At 41.4% G+C, this 17,344-nt stretch overlaps 1 protein-coding gene across 1 annotated transcript in view; it reads left to right on the plus strand.

The window, feature by feature from the left end:
- The window catches only part of LOC132899221 (adhesion G-protein coupled receptor G5-like), a 57,551-nt gene that overhangs the window by 15,738 nt on the left and 24,469 nt on the right, over positions 1-17,344 (plus strand). Inside the window, exons 3-10 of the mRNA XM_060940947.1 lie at positions 4,190-4,390; positions 4,523-4,697; positions 4,782-4,932; positions 5,286-5,402; positions 5,524-5,646; positions 6,838-6,886; positions 15,416-15,522; positions 16,363-16,487. Of these exons, the coding sequence (XP_060796930.1) occupies positions 4,190-4,390; positions 4,523-4,697; positions 4,782-4,932; positions 5,286-5,402; positions 5,524-5,646; positions 6,838-6,886; positions 15,416-15,522; positions 16,363-16,487 (1,048 nt within the window). The remainder of the gene's footprint in view (positions 1-4,189; positions 4,391-4,522; positions 4,698-4,781; positions 4,933-5,285; positions 5,403-5,523; positions 5,647-6,837; positions 6,887-15,415; positions 15,523-16,362; positions 16,488-17,344) is intronic.

Consider the following 17,344-nt stretch of genomic DNA (forward strand, 5'->3'; position numbering starts at 1 on the left):
TTCCTTGTGACCTTGAGACTGGAGGAAAACTGGAGAAGTAACTTGGGTGACTCTTCCATCACCTAACGCTTGGCCATCGAGGGCAGACACAGACAGTGGGACTTCAAGAGGTGCAGTCGGAATATTGATGCTTTGGGCGAAGTGAATATCCATAAAGTTCCCAGCCGCCCCTGAGTCTAACAAAGCTTGACAAGAATGGACAGACTCACCCCAGGAGATGGAGACCGGGATGTAGATGCCTTGGCCAGGGAGTCCGGGAGAGAGGGTAGGCCCCGTCACAACCCTCCCTCGGCTGGACGGGGCGGTCCTTTTCCCAAGAGTTCGGGACATGATGCTCGGAAGTGACCAGGCTTGCCACAGTAGATGCAGCACTTGTCCCTCCTTCTGCGCTCCCTCTCAGATGCGGAGAGGCGAGTACGACCCACTTGCATGGGTTCTGGACAGTCACTGAAGGAGGTAGACGGTCTCCAGGTAGAGGTAGGGAGGCTGGGGGGGCTCAAGGCTTGGTGGCGTTCTCTCATCCTGTTGTCCAGACGAATAGCATGTGAGATAAGGGTTTCGAGGTCACTTGGGCATCCAATAGAGGCCAGACCGTCCTTGATGGGGTCAGACAGACCATGGTGGAAGGCTGACACCAGGGCAGTCTCGTTCCATCCACTTACTGCTGCGAGTGTTCGGAACGAGATGGCGTAATCTGCGACGCTTCCTCCTTGCCGGATGGACATGAGCTTTCGGGCTGCGTCGGTACTGATGTCTGCCTGATCGAAGACCCGAAGCATCTCTTCAGAAAACAGCTGGAAATCAAAGCACTCAGGTCCCTGTCTTTGCCAGATAGCAGTAGCCCAGGCTCGCGCCTTACCAGCTAATAAGGTGATCACAAAGGCAATCTTGCGGCGATCCGTAGTGTAGGTGGTAGGCTGAAGCTCAAAGGTGAGTTGACACTGGGTAAGGAACTCTCGGCACTCACTGTGCTTGCCGTCATACCTCTGTGGTGCAGGAAGGCTGGGTTCGTGAGGTGAAGAAGGCAGCATTGCAGGAGGCACTGGAGCAGGAGTGGGAGCTGGATCAGGAGCAGGAACTGGATCAGGAGCAGGAGATGCAGGCAGAGATGTCAGCTGTGCCAGGGTTTTCCCAATTTGCTGAAGCAGTTCCTCGTGGCGAGCGAGGGCCTCACGTTGGCTGGTGAGCGTACGTCCATGAGCGTCCATGGTCGCTCCGAAGCGTGTCAAAGCTGCCATAATTCCCTGAAGGTTGGCCGGGTAGACAGTTGAAGCAGCCTCTGCTGAGTCGGTCATGACGGAGTCTTTCTGTTAGGGTTTTGCTGGGATTCGAACCTGGTTCGTAGGTGTGATAATCCAGCAAACCCCCACTAGGCCACCAGGGGGATGACTCAAATGCAGAGGCATGAGGCGGAAGTAGAAAAAGAATCAAAAGGTTTATTTAAACTATATACACTATATACAGGGCAAAACAAAAGACAAAAAAAAAACCAAAGAGTATAATCCAAAAGAAAAGCAAAGTGCAAAAATTCAAAAGCTAAGAAGATCAAAAAACACAGTACAAAGGAAACTGGAGATAAACATAACAGCACAAAGACTCCGTGACAAGAGGACTGAACTCAGGGGTATAAATAGACAAACTAATTAAGGACACAGGTGAAGATAATTAGGCAATTAACACAAACACAAAACACAGGAACAGTGGCGGCCTCTAGAGGCCAAAATAAACACGACATGAAAAGGAAATAACAGCGGCCTCTAGAGGCCAAAACAGTCCTAGTCCTAACAGCCAGCCAACCACACCATAGCCAGCCTTTGGCACATTAGTCACATATAGGGATAAAAGAGGTTGGTTGGTTGGTTGGTTGGTTGATTTGGCCACGCAATATTAATGTCAACTTATAAATATGTGCTGTCCTGACACCACAAAGGAATCGCTGCAGTCATCTGAGCCTGGATGTATTGGAGAACATGATATTTATGTGTGTGCATGTGTGAGAGAAACTTGGAAGACACATGTATATGATCATAGTCTTGTGAGATGGGATGTCATCTGGGATTTTGAATGTTGTACTATAATAATGTAGCTTAGAATTGGTGTCTTTGTGGTCCTAAAGGAGAGATGTGTGAGTGAGAAATGACATATTTTTGTTAAACTGATGATAAATTTTACTAGTGATATTTAATTGTCAATTGGCCATGCCTCAGTTTTCTGAGACATTATGGGAGATGATAACTGAATAATAAGGAGACAGAAACTGAAGTGAATTACATACATTTAAAAAGTTCAGGTAATTAATCAGTAATAAAGGTGTCATAACCTTTGAATGTGTGTGGGTGTTAATATTTCTTGTAAAGGTAGATATAACCTCCCTAACCTATGCCGTTCTCGCTTAAAAAATACAAGCCCCAGGAAAACTTGACTTAGCCCCTGGTCTTTTCAATAGCTCGAAATGCCCTTGGTATATTATTATTATTATTATTATTATTATTATCTCACCTCATCTCATTATCTGTAGCTGCTTTATCCTGTTCTACAGGGTCGCAGGCAAGCTGGAGCCTATCCCAGTTGACTACGGGCAAAAGGCGGGGTACACCCTGGACAAGTCGCCAGGTCATCACAGGGCTATTATCATTACCTTGCCCGGGACGGAGTCCACCAGGGGGCGAGGTATTGTTTTCTGTCGGGTTTCTTTGTTTTTTTGTTAACGATATTACTGGAAAACGGCTGGACCAATCTTCATGAAACATTCAGGATAGATGGGCATTGGTCTCAAATAGAACCTCCAACATTTTGGGGGTCATCCGGTCAAGGCCACCAAAGAGGTCAAAATCGTTTTTGTTGTGGCTACTGCCTTATATAGAGGCACTAGCCACTACGTCATTGTGCTGTAAAAATGTAATGGCCCTTTTCCACTACCCTTTTTCAGCTCACTTCAGCTCGCTTCAGCTCACTTCAGCCCGGCACGGCTCGCGTTTCGACTATCCAAAAACAGCACGACTCAGCTCGCTTCAGCCCTGCTTAGCCCCCAAAACTCGCACGGTTTTGGAGTGGGGCTGAAGCGAGCCAAACCGAGCTGAGTGAGGCTAGGGGCGTGAGCAGACACTCCCCTGCACGTGAGCACGCTGGGGTCTGTAAACACCGTAAACCTGGAAGAAGGAGAATTACGAATTACGAGAATTATGAAGCCTTATGCGCCTCGCCTCATCTATACGCTCTTGCCAGTATCTGTTGGCGTTGTCGGTGACAACAAGCCACAGCACCAAGACCAGCAACACTAACGACTCCATGTCCTCCATGTTTATTGTTTACTCTCCGGGTTGTGAGACTACCGCTTAAAAGCTCACTGATGTCACTGTTTGCGCCGCCTAACGACATCACCTGATGTCCACCCACTTTCGCTAACTCCACCCAATGTGTCCACCCACTTCCAGCCAGCACGGTTCAGCACGGTTGTAGTCGAAATGCAACTCCAACAGCCCCACTCGGCTCGACTCAGCCCAACTCAGCACGGCACGGCTCAGCCGCGTTGGTAGTGGAAAAGCGGCATAAGAGTGTAACAATCACGTGCTGCACATGTGCATACACGTTTTCCAATTAAAATGGCTGGTGAGTGTATACAATTCGGTTCACCATTTGAAATAAATGGACTAGACTAAAGAAATCACTTTCATGTTTATGCTTATTACAGAGGGAAAGTGGCGACAGCGTATGTGTGGTTCAGAGGCTTCAGTTTCGAAAACTGTAAGAGATGAGAGTAGAATAATATAAAGTACAGACACTTGGTATGTGATTTTTAAATTGTTCATTTTTGGATTACGGTCCATTTTTGTGGCTACTGCCTCAGAGTAAAAACAAATATATATATATATATATATATATATATATATATATATATATATATATATATATATATACACACACACACACATACATACACACACACACACTGTATGGACAAGATATCAGAAAACAATTTTATTTATAAGCAGTAGCCACATATACCTATAGGGTAACTATTTTTTTCATGATATCTTCCTTCATATTCATCATAAGTGCTACCGGGTGAGGTTTGTTTTGCCTGGCAACACTTGTTTCATATGTTTTATTTTAAGTATGGTGTGAAATGCATACCACACAAAACAAAAATCTATCCTACGGTGTTAACTTTATTTTTTTGTTTATGCAGATAAAAAGACTGACATTTTCCTCTACAGCAGCAAAAACCTGAGCATTTCAGAGAACCTTACGACATTACAGTGCACCTTGGAGAATTCTGAATGTTATGTACAGTGCAGCTTTGTCAAGCTGGGCACAAACATAAGTGCAAACAACACAATAAATGTGGTAGAAAATCACTCAGAAAATTACAGTCTTGTCTTGAACATAAGTAAGCCACAATTTGAATTTTCCTGAAATCAAACAGTTAAACTATTTAATACCTGTTAATAATGGTCACTATGTTTTCTGTGATTTGGGGTGTTTTTGTGTATGTATGTTTTTTGTTTTTTTTTTCCTTTAGGTGACCAAGAGATCTCATGTAATGTCATAAAGTGTGAACAGGATGGAATAATTAAATTGATAAGTGAATCACTGAGCTCTAGTGACATGAAAATTTTAAGAAGACCAACACACATCAAAAATATGTGTGCTGCATTGTTTGCTTCAAATAGTATCATTAAAAAAAATTACATCAGGTACGAAAAAAAAATAATACACTGCTAAATTCTTTGGATCCATAAATTTAAACTGAAAACTGTGTTGATGTCTGTGCCACACAGAGCAGAGAAAAGATACATTGATGCTCTCATCAATTTAGCATTTAATGAAACAACCAAGAACTACAACCGAGAGGAATTTAACATGACTGTAGTTAAGATGAATATGATGAACACCACAGATCTCTGGCATGTACAGATCTCTGCTCCAAAGGTAACACTCACCTCACATGTATAGCTAAATAGTAACTAAAGAATAAAACATTTCGGGGCATCTTGTTAAAGGAAAATAATCCACGGGAGGGTGGTATGATACAAGTGACTTTTACTACTCCGAAGTTGATTATTTTCCAGTAACAGCAATTATACAACAAAATCATTACAATTTTTAATATATGAAAGAATATTGTGTCATACTTTTTACCAGTTTATAGTTATATTTCATGTTGTGGTTCCTAGGCTTGTAGGAATAGTAGTCATGAACGATTAAAACCACCAAGATAATGAAGAGCTTTCAATTCAGAGTGGCATCTGATCTTATCTCTGTCTCTCTTTACTGTCTGAAAGGTGCCTGATGATGTTCTGCCTTTGGAAGTATTCATTCCTAGTGAACCTTTCATGAATGTCTCCGAGGAGCAGGTTAAAGTTGGCATCGTGAACTATCCCTCTGCTCAAATTTTTAAAGTAAGTCTTTCATAAACTTTCATAATCTCTTTAAATGACATGTACTTCTGATGGAAGCTTGAGCTCATAATTTTTCCTGCAAAAATCTAAATCGATATCCCTTTTCTGCAAATATTCACAGAATGACTTGAACACTGTGTTGATGTCCCAAGTTATTCGTGTTGAAACTGTTGGACATAAGATCAAGCACTTGTCCAAACGGCTTGTTATTGAGTTTTCAGTGAACACAGGAATAATGATCTCCGTGAGTGATCGTCATATGAAATATGACCTGAGAATAATCACAAGATTCACACATTAAATTGACGTACATGTGGTTTTGAGATTCTTCATATGTTAAGTTTCAAATCCAGTGCATGGGCTTTTAATTTTTTTTTTTACATTTGAAAATGATTTCATTTCTTTTTCTGATGTGAATTTTTATACATATGGTGCTTTTCCCCCTTTTCATCTGTGATCTTTACACAGGATTCATGTATTTTTCACATTACTTTTTCACATGTAGGTCATAATGTTTCATTTTTCACATGTGATTCTTTATATACAGTACTGTGCAAAAGTCTTAGGCACCCTATTTTTTCATACAAACTTTGTTATAGATTTCTATTTTATGACTTCTACATTATCAAGTCAGTCTAGAAACATTTTAGAGTTCCAAATGTTTGTTTTCCAGCACAAATTAAATGTTACAGAAAAAAAAAAGTTTATATCTGAGCAGCATATTCCATAAGAGAGCACTTTTCAGATTAAAAAAAGAAAACATAATGAAGGCTACTGGATTTTGGTGCAAAATTAAGAAGCAAGTGTGACAGTCAAAGTGTCCAGAAGAACTGTGGCTGGTTCTGTAAGATGCTCCGTAAAACCTACAGCTCATTTCCGCATAAAACTGCACTCATTGTACCTGAGACTACTATTTTTATTTTTTAAAGCAAAGGGTCGTCTCACACCAAATATTGACTTTGTTTCACTTTTTACGGCTTATTAATATTTTTTTAAAATGTTGAAACATTTTATTTCATTATTTTTAAGCCATTTTTGGTCGACAGCATTTCTTTACATGTGCCTAAGTATTTTGCATCGTACTGTACATGATTAATTTATTTTCACATCATTCTACGTAGTGCATGTGTTTTTATTTACACAGATACTCTTTTACACACAGTTCCTTTATTGTCACACATTACATTTTCCACATGCCATGCATATGGTTTCATTTTTCAAATGTGATTTTCTCACAATTAAATCGTTGTCATATGTGATCCTTATTAATCACATGATGATGCATCTGTTTCCTTGAATTCTTTTGTGCATCCTCAGGGCATAACAAGTTGTAATGCACTTTCATATGTTATTCACATGATCACATTAAAAATTCTTAAAGGGTTATTTTACCTATTTGTAATGCATAATTCTTTCCTTGTGTTTATTTTCACAGGAACCTTGGAATCTATCATGTCAGTTCTATAATGTGGATGCTATAGCAGGTACGTAGGATTTTGTCAAGTGTTGCAAAGTTTTAGTTGATTATTGTTGGTGTGATGGTGATGAGAACCACCAGTGATAAACTTGTACAAACTTGGAGAATATGGACTTGGATTAAAGTCATAAGAAAAGGTACAAATGGTTACATTGGCTCTAACCTTAATCTTAAATTGTAACATTTAGATAAAATGAAGTATGTAAATTTTTGGTACTGATGATTGAGTGATTATGGTGACATAAAAAGTGCTGTAATTTGAACAATTTTTGGTAATGATACATGCATTACATTAACATACCTGGCAAGTAAAAAAACTAATAAGACCCCAAATATACTAGGTGAAACAGCTTACAGGAAAAAGAAATGCTGTAAAGTTTGCACACTTTGAGAAAGATGACTCACTCTGGAGGTTAATGTTAACTTTTCATGTGAAAGCCTTAGCCTAGCATTTAGTCATGATTTACACAGGTAGGTTGACGGTAATGACAATAACATCTTTAATTTTCGGTTATAATACAAACTTACTGCATGTTATAATCATATTAATAACTAGAAGGGTACTCAGAAAGAGCAGACCTCCACCAAGTACAACAGTCAACTCTTCTATGATATGCAAATCTGCAACCACTTTATGTGTGTAGTGGGTAGGACGTATGTAGCTTGAATTGCACCTTGATTGGATCAGGTGGGCGCCGCTTGGCACTGCCCTTTTAAATACAGCCGTGTTTTCCGGTGTTTCATTAGTGCCTTTTGTTACACGGATTTTGGGAAGCTCTTTTGGACCCTGGCCTGGTGTTTGTGCGCAGTCCTGTATTGGAGTGTGTGCGTCCAGCCTTTCGTCTTCACAAGCCCTTGCTGCTAAAATCACTTCGCTTGCTGCGAATTGTGCCTGTGTGTTTTGACGAAAACTCACCTGGGTAGAGTGTGGTCATTATGAGCCTACTGAGCGATGTTTGTTGTGCTGAGAATGTAAGTTCACCAGCTTCCTTTCTCCCGCACATGTTTATCTTTATTGCGGAGCGCTTGTTCATGTGTGTGTTCACGCTGGTTCGATACTGTCTGTATTGTAGTTTTGCCTGCGAATGTACAAGTAAAAACGGCCCCACTACGAGATCGCTACAAAACCATAATAGTCTCCCGGCTCAGCACTGTGGCCTGCATTTATACAGGTTGGTAATGTACACGTGTCATTTTAGCTTCTTGTCCTGTTCCAATTGCCTATAGCCAATTGAAGACCCTTGCAGCCTAAGTAATATTATCGGCTTACTGATGAACGGGCTGCAAATTAAATATGATGGCTTTGATCTGATATTTATTTATATGATTTTGTGGCCATGTTTTGCTTGCAGGAGGACCATCATCCGCTACCTTAGCCACTGTTTTCCTGTGCCTTGATTTTAGTGTTCAACTTTGGTGAGCGTGCTTGCGTGTGTGGGGGGGGAGCCCACCGGTTTACTTCATCAGTTTTTCCTGCTGTGTTTAATGTTTGTATGTTTATTGTATGTACTATTCATGTTCTAGGCCATTGGGTTAGTGCAATATTCTGGAGGGGTAATGATCTTGCTGTGGCCACTGGTTTGCAGAGTATAAATGATTTTCTGTGTGTGACTTATGATGTGCCCTATTCATTGAGTGTTTGCTTATCAAGTCTTATTGACATTTAACCGTGTGTTATTTATTCAAACACTTTTATTGTGAAATTTATTGCCCCTGTCTTTGAATTGGTTGCCCCGAAGGCCTAATGTATGTCTTTCATGTGTGTTTCATTTTAAAAAGAGAATAATAAACATTGTTTTTATTTTTTATAATACTCCAGTCCCTCTCTCTCCATTTATTTCCCTTTGTTGGGATAGCCTGCTTGGTTGTTTTAGGGGTTTCAAATTTAAATTGTTGTTTAAACTTATAGTTAACTAGAAAACTCCCCCTAGGGGTCACATTTGGCATAGTCAGCAGGATTAACGTGCTACCAGGGGCATGAGTTTTCCTGTACAGGACACCTTCATGGACTACTAGGTCTGCCCATTGATGGACAAGCTCTACAACAGCAGGGGACTCATGGGCTCTCTCTGTGGCTGTAGGAGGACTGCCCCTCTTCCAATATACCAGGAAAGCCTTCAGGACAGGATCCTCAGCCTGCAGGAGCTGGAGATCGGCCCTAGTTCTCGTTGGGCAAGCATCTATGGCCTGTATTTTGACAGGAGGGGACGTGACAACACTTTTAATTTCGACTGGCACAGAGATTCCTGGGGCCACCTCCTCCATAGAGGCTGGGACTGGTGGTGCCGGCAAGCGTGGTAATGCATCCACGTTCTTATTACATGCACCAGGACGATATTCAATGGTAAAATCAAAAAGAGCTAGTTGTGTAGCCCAGTGTTGTTCTATGGTGCACAATTTAGCTATACGCAAGTAGCAGAGCAGGTTGTTATCGGTCAGAATGGTGAATTTGGTACCCAGCAGATAATCTCGAAACTTGTCTGTTACCGCCCACTTGAGCGCCAACAGTTCAAGCTTCATGGCTGAATAGTTATCCATATTTCGCTCGGTTGGTCGCAAGCCTCTGCTTGCATAAATGACTGGGCGACGCAGCCCCCCATCCAGTTCTTGTGATAGAACTGCGCCAAGCCCAAGTCCGCTCGCATCTACCTCAAGGACAAATGGTTTGCTGAAGTCAGCGTAGCCCAACACAGGTGTGCTTATCAGTTTATGCTTCAGAGTGTTAAATGCTTGGTCGCAGCCCCAATCCCAATGGTCCTGCAAGGTGGTGTTACGGCCAGTCCTATTCCTTTTAGGGTTTGGCTGCAATTTTGCGACTTTCTACAAAACGCCGATAATATGATGCAAACCCCAGAAATGATCTCAACTCTGCCACCGTAGATGGAGTGCTCCATTCCCTAACTACATTGACCTTGTCAGGGTCGGTAGAGACCCCAGAAGCCGAAACAACATGACCCAAGAACTTTACCTCGGGCTGAAAAAAATGGCACTTCTTTAATTTGAGCTTGAGCCCGTGATTGCGTAGGTGACTAAACACCAACTCCAGACATTCCAGGTGTTGTATGAACGTGGATGAGAAGACCACCACATCATCCAAGTACAGGAGAAGGGAATGAAAACGCTGGTCACCGAATATTCTTTCCATTAGTCGCTGAAAAGTCCCAGGTGCATTGTGTAACCCATATGGCATTCTCTGGAACTCAAATAGTCCAAATGGTGTGCAAAAGGTGGTTTTAGCACGGTCCTTCTCAGCAACCGACACCTGGTTATAACCGCTTGTTAAATCGAGAGTGGAAAAGAGAGATGCACCAGTGAGGGCATCCAAAGACTCCTCAATTCTCGGCAAAGGAAAAGCATCTTTCCTAGCCTTTGCATTTAATTGTCGGTAATCGACACAAAGGCGAATAGATCCATCTTTTTTTTTTTCCACGACTATGATGGGCGAGGAGTAAGGACTACAACTCGGTTTTACCACTCCCTGCTCTAGCAACTCTTGGATGTGTGCCTTCACTACATCATATTGGGATGGTGGAAGTCGCCTATAGCATTGCCGCACTGGTGTGTCATCAATCAATGGGATCTCATGCACAATTAAATCAGTGCAACCCAAGAGTCCCTCACTGCAGCTAAACGTATCACTATACTTTTGAAGTAGAGACTTGGCTTCACCTTGCTCAGATTCAGTTAAATTAGGCCAAGAAAGGTCCGCAAACCCAACCAAGGGCGCTGTAGCAGCCTCCACTGACCAAATGAGTGTGATAGGGCCTTGGGTGTCACTTTCTTCTTGGAAGCAAAAGGACTTACTAGCAGAACATGCTGTAATCAGGTGTATTTCCCCCAACAGGCTACACGGTTTTACCCACCGATCTACATTACCCACATTTACAACAGGCACGTCCACTATGCCATTTCCGATGGGAAGCAACGAGGTTGGAATAATTAAATCTGGTGGCAACTGCCACCCTGCCCCTGTTGCTTCTAAAAGTACAGATGAAATCAATGGGCCGAGCCCTTGCCTACAAGTAGCTGGTACAAGCTTTAAAGAGCCGGCTGGGACACAGGTGGAGGACCCAGGAGTGGTCAAAACCCTGCCAAGAACACCAGAAATGGAGAGGTCCTCAAGGCGTTGGCACACTAATAAAGCATGTTCCCAAATGGCTGGGACTGTCGGTTTAGAGGAAGTAAACAAACCCGTACCATCTTGGCAGAAGAATTCTCTGAGGCAGCAACGGAGGACATTCATCCCAATCAACCCTGGGACAGATTCCTTCACTTTGGGTCCAAAGTCAAGTGGGTCTTGAATCACCAAGACACCTATGGAAGGAAGAACTTTTCCCAAGACTTCTATATCCAATTCCAAGTACCCTCGGTATGGCATGTCTAAACCGTTAGCTGCTTTCAACTGTAGCCAACCACAGGAACATAACCGGTCATGGCCCAGGATACGGAAATGCTTATTTAAGAAGGACTCAGTGATGGTAGATACCATGAAACCAGTGTCTATAAGGCAGGTAACAGTTACACCTCCCATCTGAACATCCGGCACAGGGCACTCACCCACCAATGCAGAAGGGCATGGCAAAGTAGATATAAAGGAATTTGAGCAGATCGAACCCCCTTCTAGTGCTTGGCTCCATGCACTAGAGGGTGCTAGTTTCCCTGTTGCCTGCTAGAAGAGCCATCCCTCCCATTCACTGCTGCCAGCCTGGACCCAAACCCCACACGCGATGTCTGCTGTGAACCAACCTGGCAATCTCTTGCCATGTGGCCTACCTGTTTGCACCGCAGACAAATAGGTCTGCCATCCACATCAAAACGGAATCGCCTCTGAGAATTAGTTGGCCTATTTGATACATTAGATGGCCCAGGGCCAGAGGACAAATGTTGGGGGATGGTATCCAATTGGGCCTGCTGCCTACGTAAACAGTCTTTAAGCTCAGTCAGATCATCGCTTGGTTTTGCTACCACAGCCTGGGCTTCTGCCTGCCATGCTCCTGCCAATCCTGGACTAGCATCGCACGAAAAAGCCCTTGCACAGATGGGATGGGACGGGCCCCCTCCCCATCCTCAGCCCAACGAAATGCCTTGCAATGCAAATCCAGAAAAGAGGACTCAGGATGAAGGCAAATGTATTGTCTTAACTCTCTGCGCAGCATTTTATCTCTAACATTTTCCACAAACTGGTTACGGAGAACACAGTCAGGTTTAGCAATCACAGTTTTATTTTTACGTTGTACGACTTCCATTAGTGCCATTAGTAAGTGTGAAAATTCATGCAACGTTTCTCCCTCCCGTTGGCGGCATTGGAAAAATTTCTGTTGGGTGTCGATATAGGAATGGCTACAACCAAAAATCTCAGACAGTATAGAGAAAATCTTTTCCGGCTCAGCTCGGTCTGCAGTTGGACGGAGTTTAACTTCTAGCTTTGCCTCCCCATCCAGAAGATCATATACAAAATGTGCTTGCTCACTAGTGGACATGTGCCTAACCTGTAAACATCGACGGACCTCCTCGATCCATTCCTCCACTGGAGGAGCCTCCGAACTACCAGAGAACCTAGGGTATTTATGTTCTAGTGGGACATAAACATACCTTAGTCCAGAAGACCCTGGCTCCTGACGGTTTGACTCTTGCTGACTTGGCTCTCCCTGCTCTACACCCACAGCAGATGCTACATTTCCCTATCGTAGTCTTTCATTGCCAGCCTGCAACTTCTTAATCTGCTCCATTAGCTGCCCGACCTGTTCCTCCAGCTCCTGAGACATTTTAAACAGGACAAGACCAAAAAGAGAAACAAACAGGTTAAATTTTTGCAGATACAAACCACTTATCACTTGCAGTGCTGTCCAGGCTCAATCCTCAACCACTGCTTTTCCTGTACCCTATTCACACTCAAACACCCAAACAAATACAACACAACAACAAAAGATCTTATACCAGTCCCAATCAATCCTGCTGGCTACGCCAAATGTGACCCCTACGGGGAGTTTTCTAGTTAACTATAAGTTTAAACAACAACTTAAATTTGAAACCCCTAAAACAACCAAGCAGGCTATCCCAACAAAGGGAAATAAATGGAGAGAGGGGGACTGGAGTATTATAAAAAATAAAAACAATGTTTATTATTCTCTTTTTTAAAATGAAACACACATGAAAGACATACATTAGGCCTTCCGGGCAACCAATTCAAAGACAGGGGCAATAAATTTCACAATAAAAGTGTTTGAATAAATAACACACAGTTAAATGTCAATAAGACTTGATAAGCAAACACTCAATGAATAGGGCACATCATAAGTCACAAACAGAAAATCATTTATACTCTGCAAACCAGTGGCCACAGCAAGATCTTTGCCCCTCCAGAATATTGCACTAACCCAATGGCCTAGAACACGAATAGTACATACAATAAACATACAAACATTAAACACAGCGGGGAAAACTGATGAAGTAAACCGGTGCCCCCCCACACACACACGCACGCACGCTCACCAAAGTTGAACACTAAAATCAAGGCACAGGAAAACAGTGGCTAAGGTAGTGGTTGATGGTCCTCCTGCAAGCAAAACATGGCCACAAAGTCATATAAATAAATATCAGATCAAAGCCATCATATTTAATTTGTAGCCCATTCATCAGTAAGCCGATAATATTACTTAGGCTGCAAGGGTCTTCAATTGGCTATAGGCAATTGGAACAGGACAAGAAGCTAAAATAACATACACGTGTACGTTACCAACCTGTATAAACGCAGGCCGCAGTGCTGAGCCGGGAGACTATTATGGTTTCGTAGTGATCTCGTAGTGGGCCCGTTTTTACTTGTACATTCGCAGGCAAAACTACAATACAGACAGTATCGAACCAGCATGAACACACACATGAACAAGCGCTCCGCAATAAAGATAAACACGTGAGGGAGAAAGGAAGCTGGTGAACTTACATTATCAGCACAACAAACAGCACTCAGTAGGCTCGTAAAGACCACACTCTACCCAGGTGAGTTTTCGTCAAAACACACAGGCACAATTCGCAGCAAGCGAAGTGATTTTAGCAGCAAGGACTTGTGAAGATGAAAGGCTGGATGCACACACTCCAATACAGGACTGCGCACAAACACCAGGCCAGGGTCCAAAAGAGCTTCCCAAAGTCCGTGTAACAAAAGGCACTAATGAAACACCGGAAAACATGGCTGTATTTAAAAGGGCAGTGCCAAGCGGTGCCCACCTGATCCAATCAAGGTGCAATTCAAGCTACATACATCCTACCCACTACATATGTCTGGATATATTTCCAAAACTATTTGAATTACGTGTCTACATTTGAATCCCAGAGGATTACTGTACTTGTGAATGTGGATTTTGGAATATGGAGTCATCGTATTTCTACATTGGTTACATTTTGTCACTATAGAACTTTACTGGCATCTACTGGATTTTAAGTTGTAATGGCATTATTGAGCACAGACTTCCACCAAGGCCAAATGCCATATCTTGCAACATTAGCATAAGTGAAAATAAATTTGTGGTTCCCATTTATTAATGGGATCTTCCTTGGCCCATGCTACAGCCTTCCACCAAATTTCATGGAAATCGGGTTTTGTACAATCCTGCTTACAAACAGACAAACAAACTACACCAAAACACAACTTCCTTGGTGGAGATAATAATAATAATAATAATAATAATAATAATAATAAAAGTTATTTACTTAATTAAATTGTGTTATTAATTTGTAATTCGTTTATTCTATGTATTCTAATAAATACATTAATTAACCAATTGATTAATTAATAATAATTAACTAAGATAAAATATTACAGGCCAAAAACAGAGAATTCACTATCAATTAAATGCCAAATTATAAAAGACACTCAAATACTTTTTAAAAGGGTGTAATCAGCTTGAATTAAAAAAAAAAAAAATCCGTCAACACTTACATTTCTCAAACGCTTATCTTTGTTGCTATTTTACTTTCAGTAGTGAATAACTGTTTGCAGTCGCTAAATACTGTGCTTTAAAATGAATGGCTGCATAATACAAGAGGATTTTAGAGCGCCTCTATAATTATTGTAGTATTACATGAAAATGCTTTGCCTCAAAAAATTGAAAGAGAAACGATTGCAAAACTGTAGAATATTATACCTGTCGAGATATGGTGTATTCATTTTTCTTTCAAGATTTGCAGGTGAAGTTGAAAGCAATCTGAGTTAATATAACAGGATTGTCAGAGTGACTCAAAGCAACTCAGGAACATCACAGAAACCAAACTGACTCGAATCATATCCATCTTAGGAAAACTGCTTGAGTGTTCAGCATTCTTAAAAAAAAAAAAGGATGCCGTTTGCACCCACGTGTCAGTAGCCAACAAAACAATTTGTACCTGGGTGTATATACACTGTAGCAGCACCCAGAGACAAGACAAGCACCAAGGTTTCCATAGCCAAACCCTAACCCTAATTCTTCTTCTCATGCAGGCTGTACCTGTTTGTGGCTATTAGGTTAAAACTAACTACAGATTCTTATTTGATCCCAAATAGGACAGGAATGGAATGACATGGGGTCTTTTACCAAAGTGGAGAATTTTAACAGCAGCAACAATGTAACATGCTCATATGATCATATGACCCCCTTTGCTGTACTTTTGGTAAGCACTGAATTAGTATCAGAAATCAAGTGAGTAAACTAGATATACTATAGTTCTTTTAAAGCGAGACTGCCTTTCAATTTCATAAAATTGATGAAATTTAGTTCCCTCTGAAATTTGGTCATTGTGATATATGTTTATTTCTGCAATATCTCACAAAATATCAGGCCATTCTGTGGCTGGGAAGTTATTTAGTTTTAGGGGATTCCTGAGCAAATAATGTGCATGAAATCACTCGCTTCACGCAGTCAAGCAGACAGAGGAAGTCCGTGTGTGCATGCACAGGTTTACCTTGACCATGCACTGACAGTTACATCATTCTGTCACTAAACGAACAGCTGATCACACCGAGGTGCTCGGTGTGGTCCTTTATTATTTATTAGTTTCCTTCGCAACATAACGTCTTTTCTTCTTGCTTTCCGTTACTGTAGTCGGTCTTTCACGTTTCAGTCGCACACTCACATCCTCTATTTTTCTCTCCTGTTTCAACTTTGTATCCCACAGTGCCTTGTGTGAACGGGGAAAGCCCACCACGTGATGCATGACATGGTATCTTGAGTTGGGTCATGGTGAAGCAGGAAAAAATAGCAGAGAATTTTGGGCCACATGGCCCTAAATTCATTAGTTGTTCTCTTAAAAAAAATAATAATAATAAAATTGAAAATCTGTGATTCGAATTCAGTAGCTTTCGGTCCACTAAACAAAAATAATTGGGTGTCGGGAAAATTCTTTTGATGACCTACACTTGAAAAATCTGAAAGGCGGTCTACCTTTAATAATGTATTATTTGACTGACTGCGCTCTCTCTCTCTCTTTGTCTCTCTCTCTCTCTCCTATTAGGTTGACATGAAAATGACACAAATTGATTCTCAGCACTGGAAAATCCTGTCCTATCTTACTTACATAGGTTGTAGTCTTTCGTCATTTTTCTCAATAGTCACCATCTTCCTCTACATGTTCATGAGGTGGGTATTATAAATGTGATGCTATATCAATGATACATTTAAACCAGCTAGGAGCAAATATTTTTAAAATGTATTTATAAATATTCTAGCAGTTTCCCTAACCAATTCCTTTGCAAGTGATTTGATTCTGTTCTTTTTGAAATGCCGTACTGTAACTAAGGCACCATGGTAGATCAAACACCATGATATTGGATTAGTCAAGAGTGTCACAGAAGGATGAACAGTAGATTTGGACTACCCAGGTGCTTGTCTTTTAGAAATATGGGAATGGGGCTCCTTAGAAATTTGTACACAGCTGAGAAAACACTACTGGTTTCACACCCTGTAGGTCATTATTCAAGGGACAGTTGTGGTTCAGTGCTCAGTGGTTTGGGATACTAATCAGAAAGGGTGCAAGTTCAATCCTAACACCACTAAAACCCTGCTGTTGGGTCCTTAAAAGCAAGACCCTTAACTTTCAACTGCTTAGTTATAAGTTTCTTTGGATGAAAGTGCGAGATGACCAAATGTCAAATATTCAAAGTGAAAATGGACATGCCATACATGTTAACATTTTATATATATATATATATATATATATATATATATATATATAATTCCCTGAGAGGCTTTTGTAAAGTTTGTGAGTGTTGTTGGGGGAACAAAAAAAAAACCCTTGGTTCTTTTTTTTTTTAAATCCTATGCCATTTTCGCATGTTATGAAAACCCTATAGGATAACAGGGAGGAGCCAGGAAAATGGGAAGGGGGGGTTAACCCAATAAGGCTGAGGTTAAATGATATTGTCAGAGTTGCAGGTATATGCATAGAACATAATTACAACTGATATATGATAATATTTATGAAAGTTGCATTGTCA

The sequence above is a fragment of the Neoarius graeffei genome, chromosome 15 (assembly GCF_027579695.1).
Source record: "Neoarius graeffei isolate fNeoGra1 chromosome 15, fNeoGra1.pri, whole genome shotgun sequence".
NCBI classification, from domain to species: domain Eukaryota; kingdom Metazoa; phylum Chordata; class Actinopteri; order Siluriformes; family Ariidae; genus Neoarius; species Neoarius graeffei.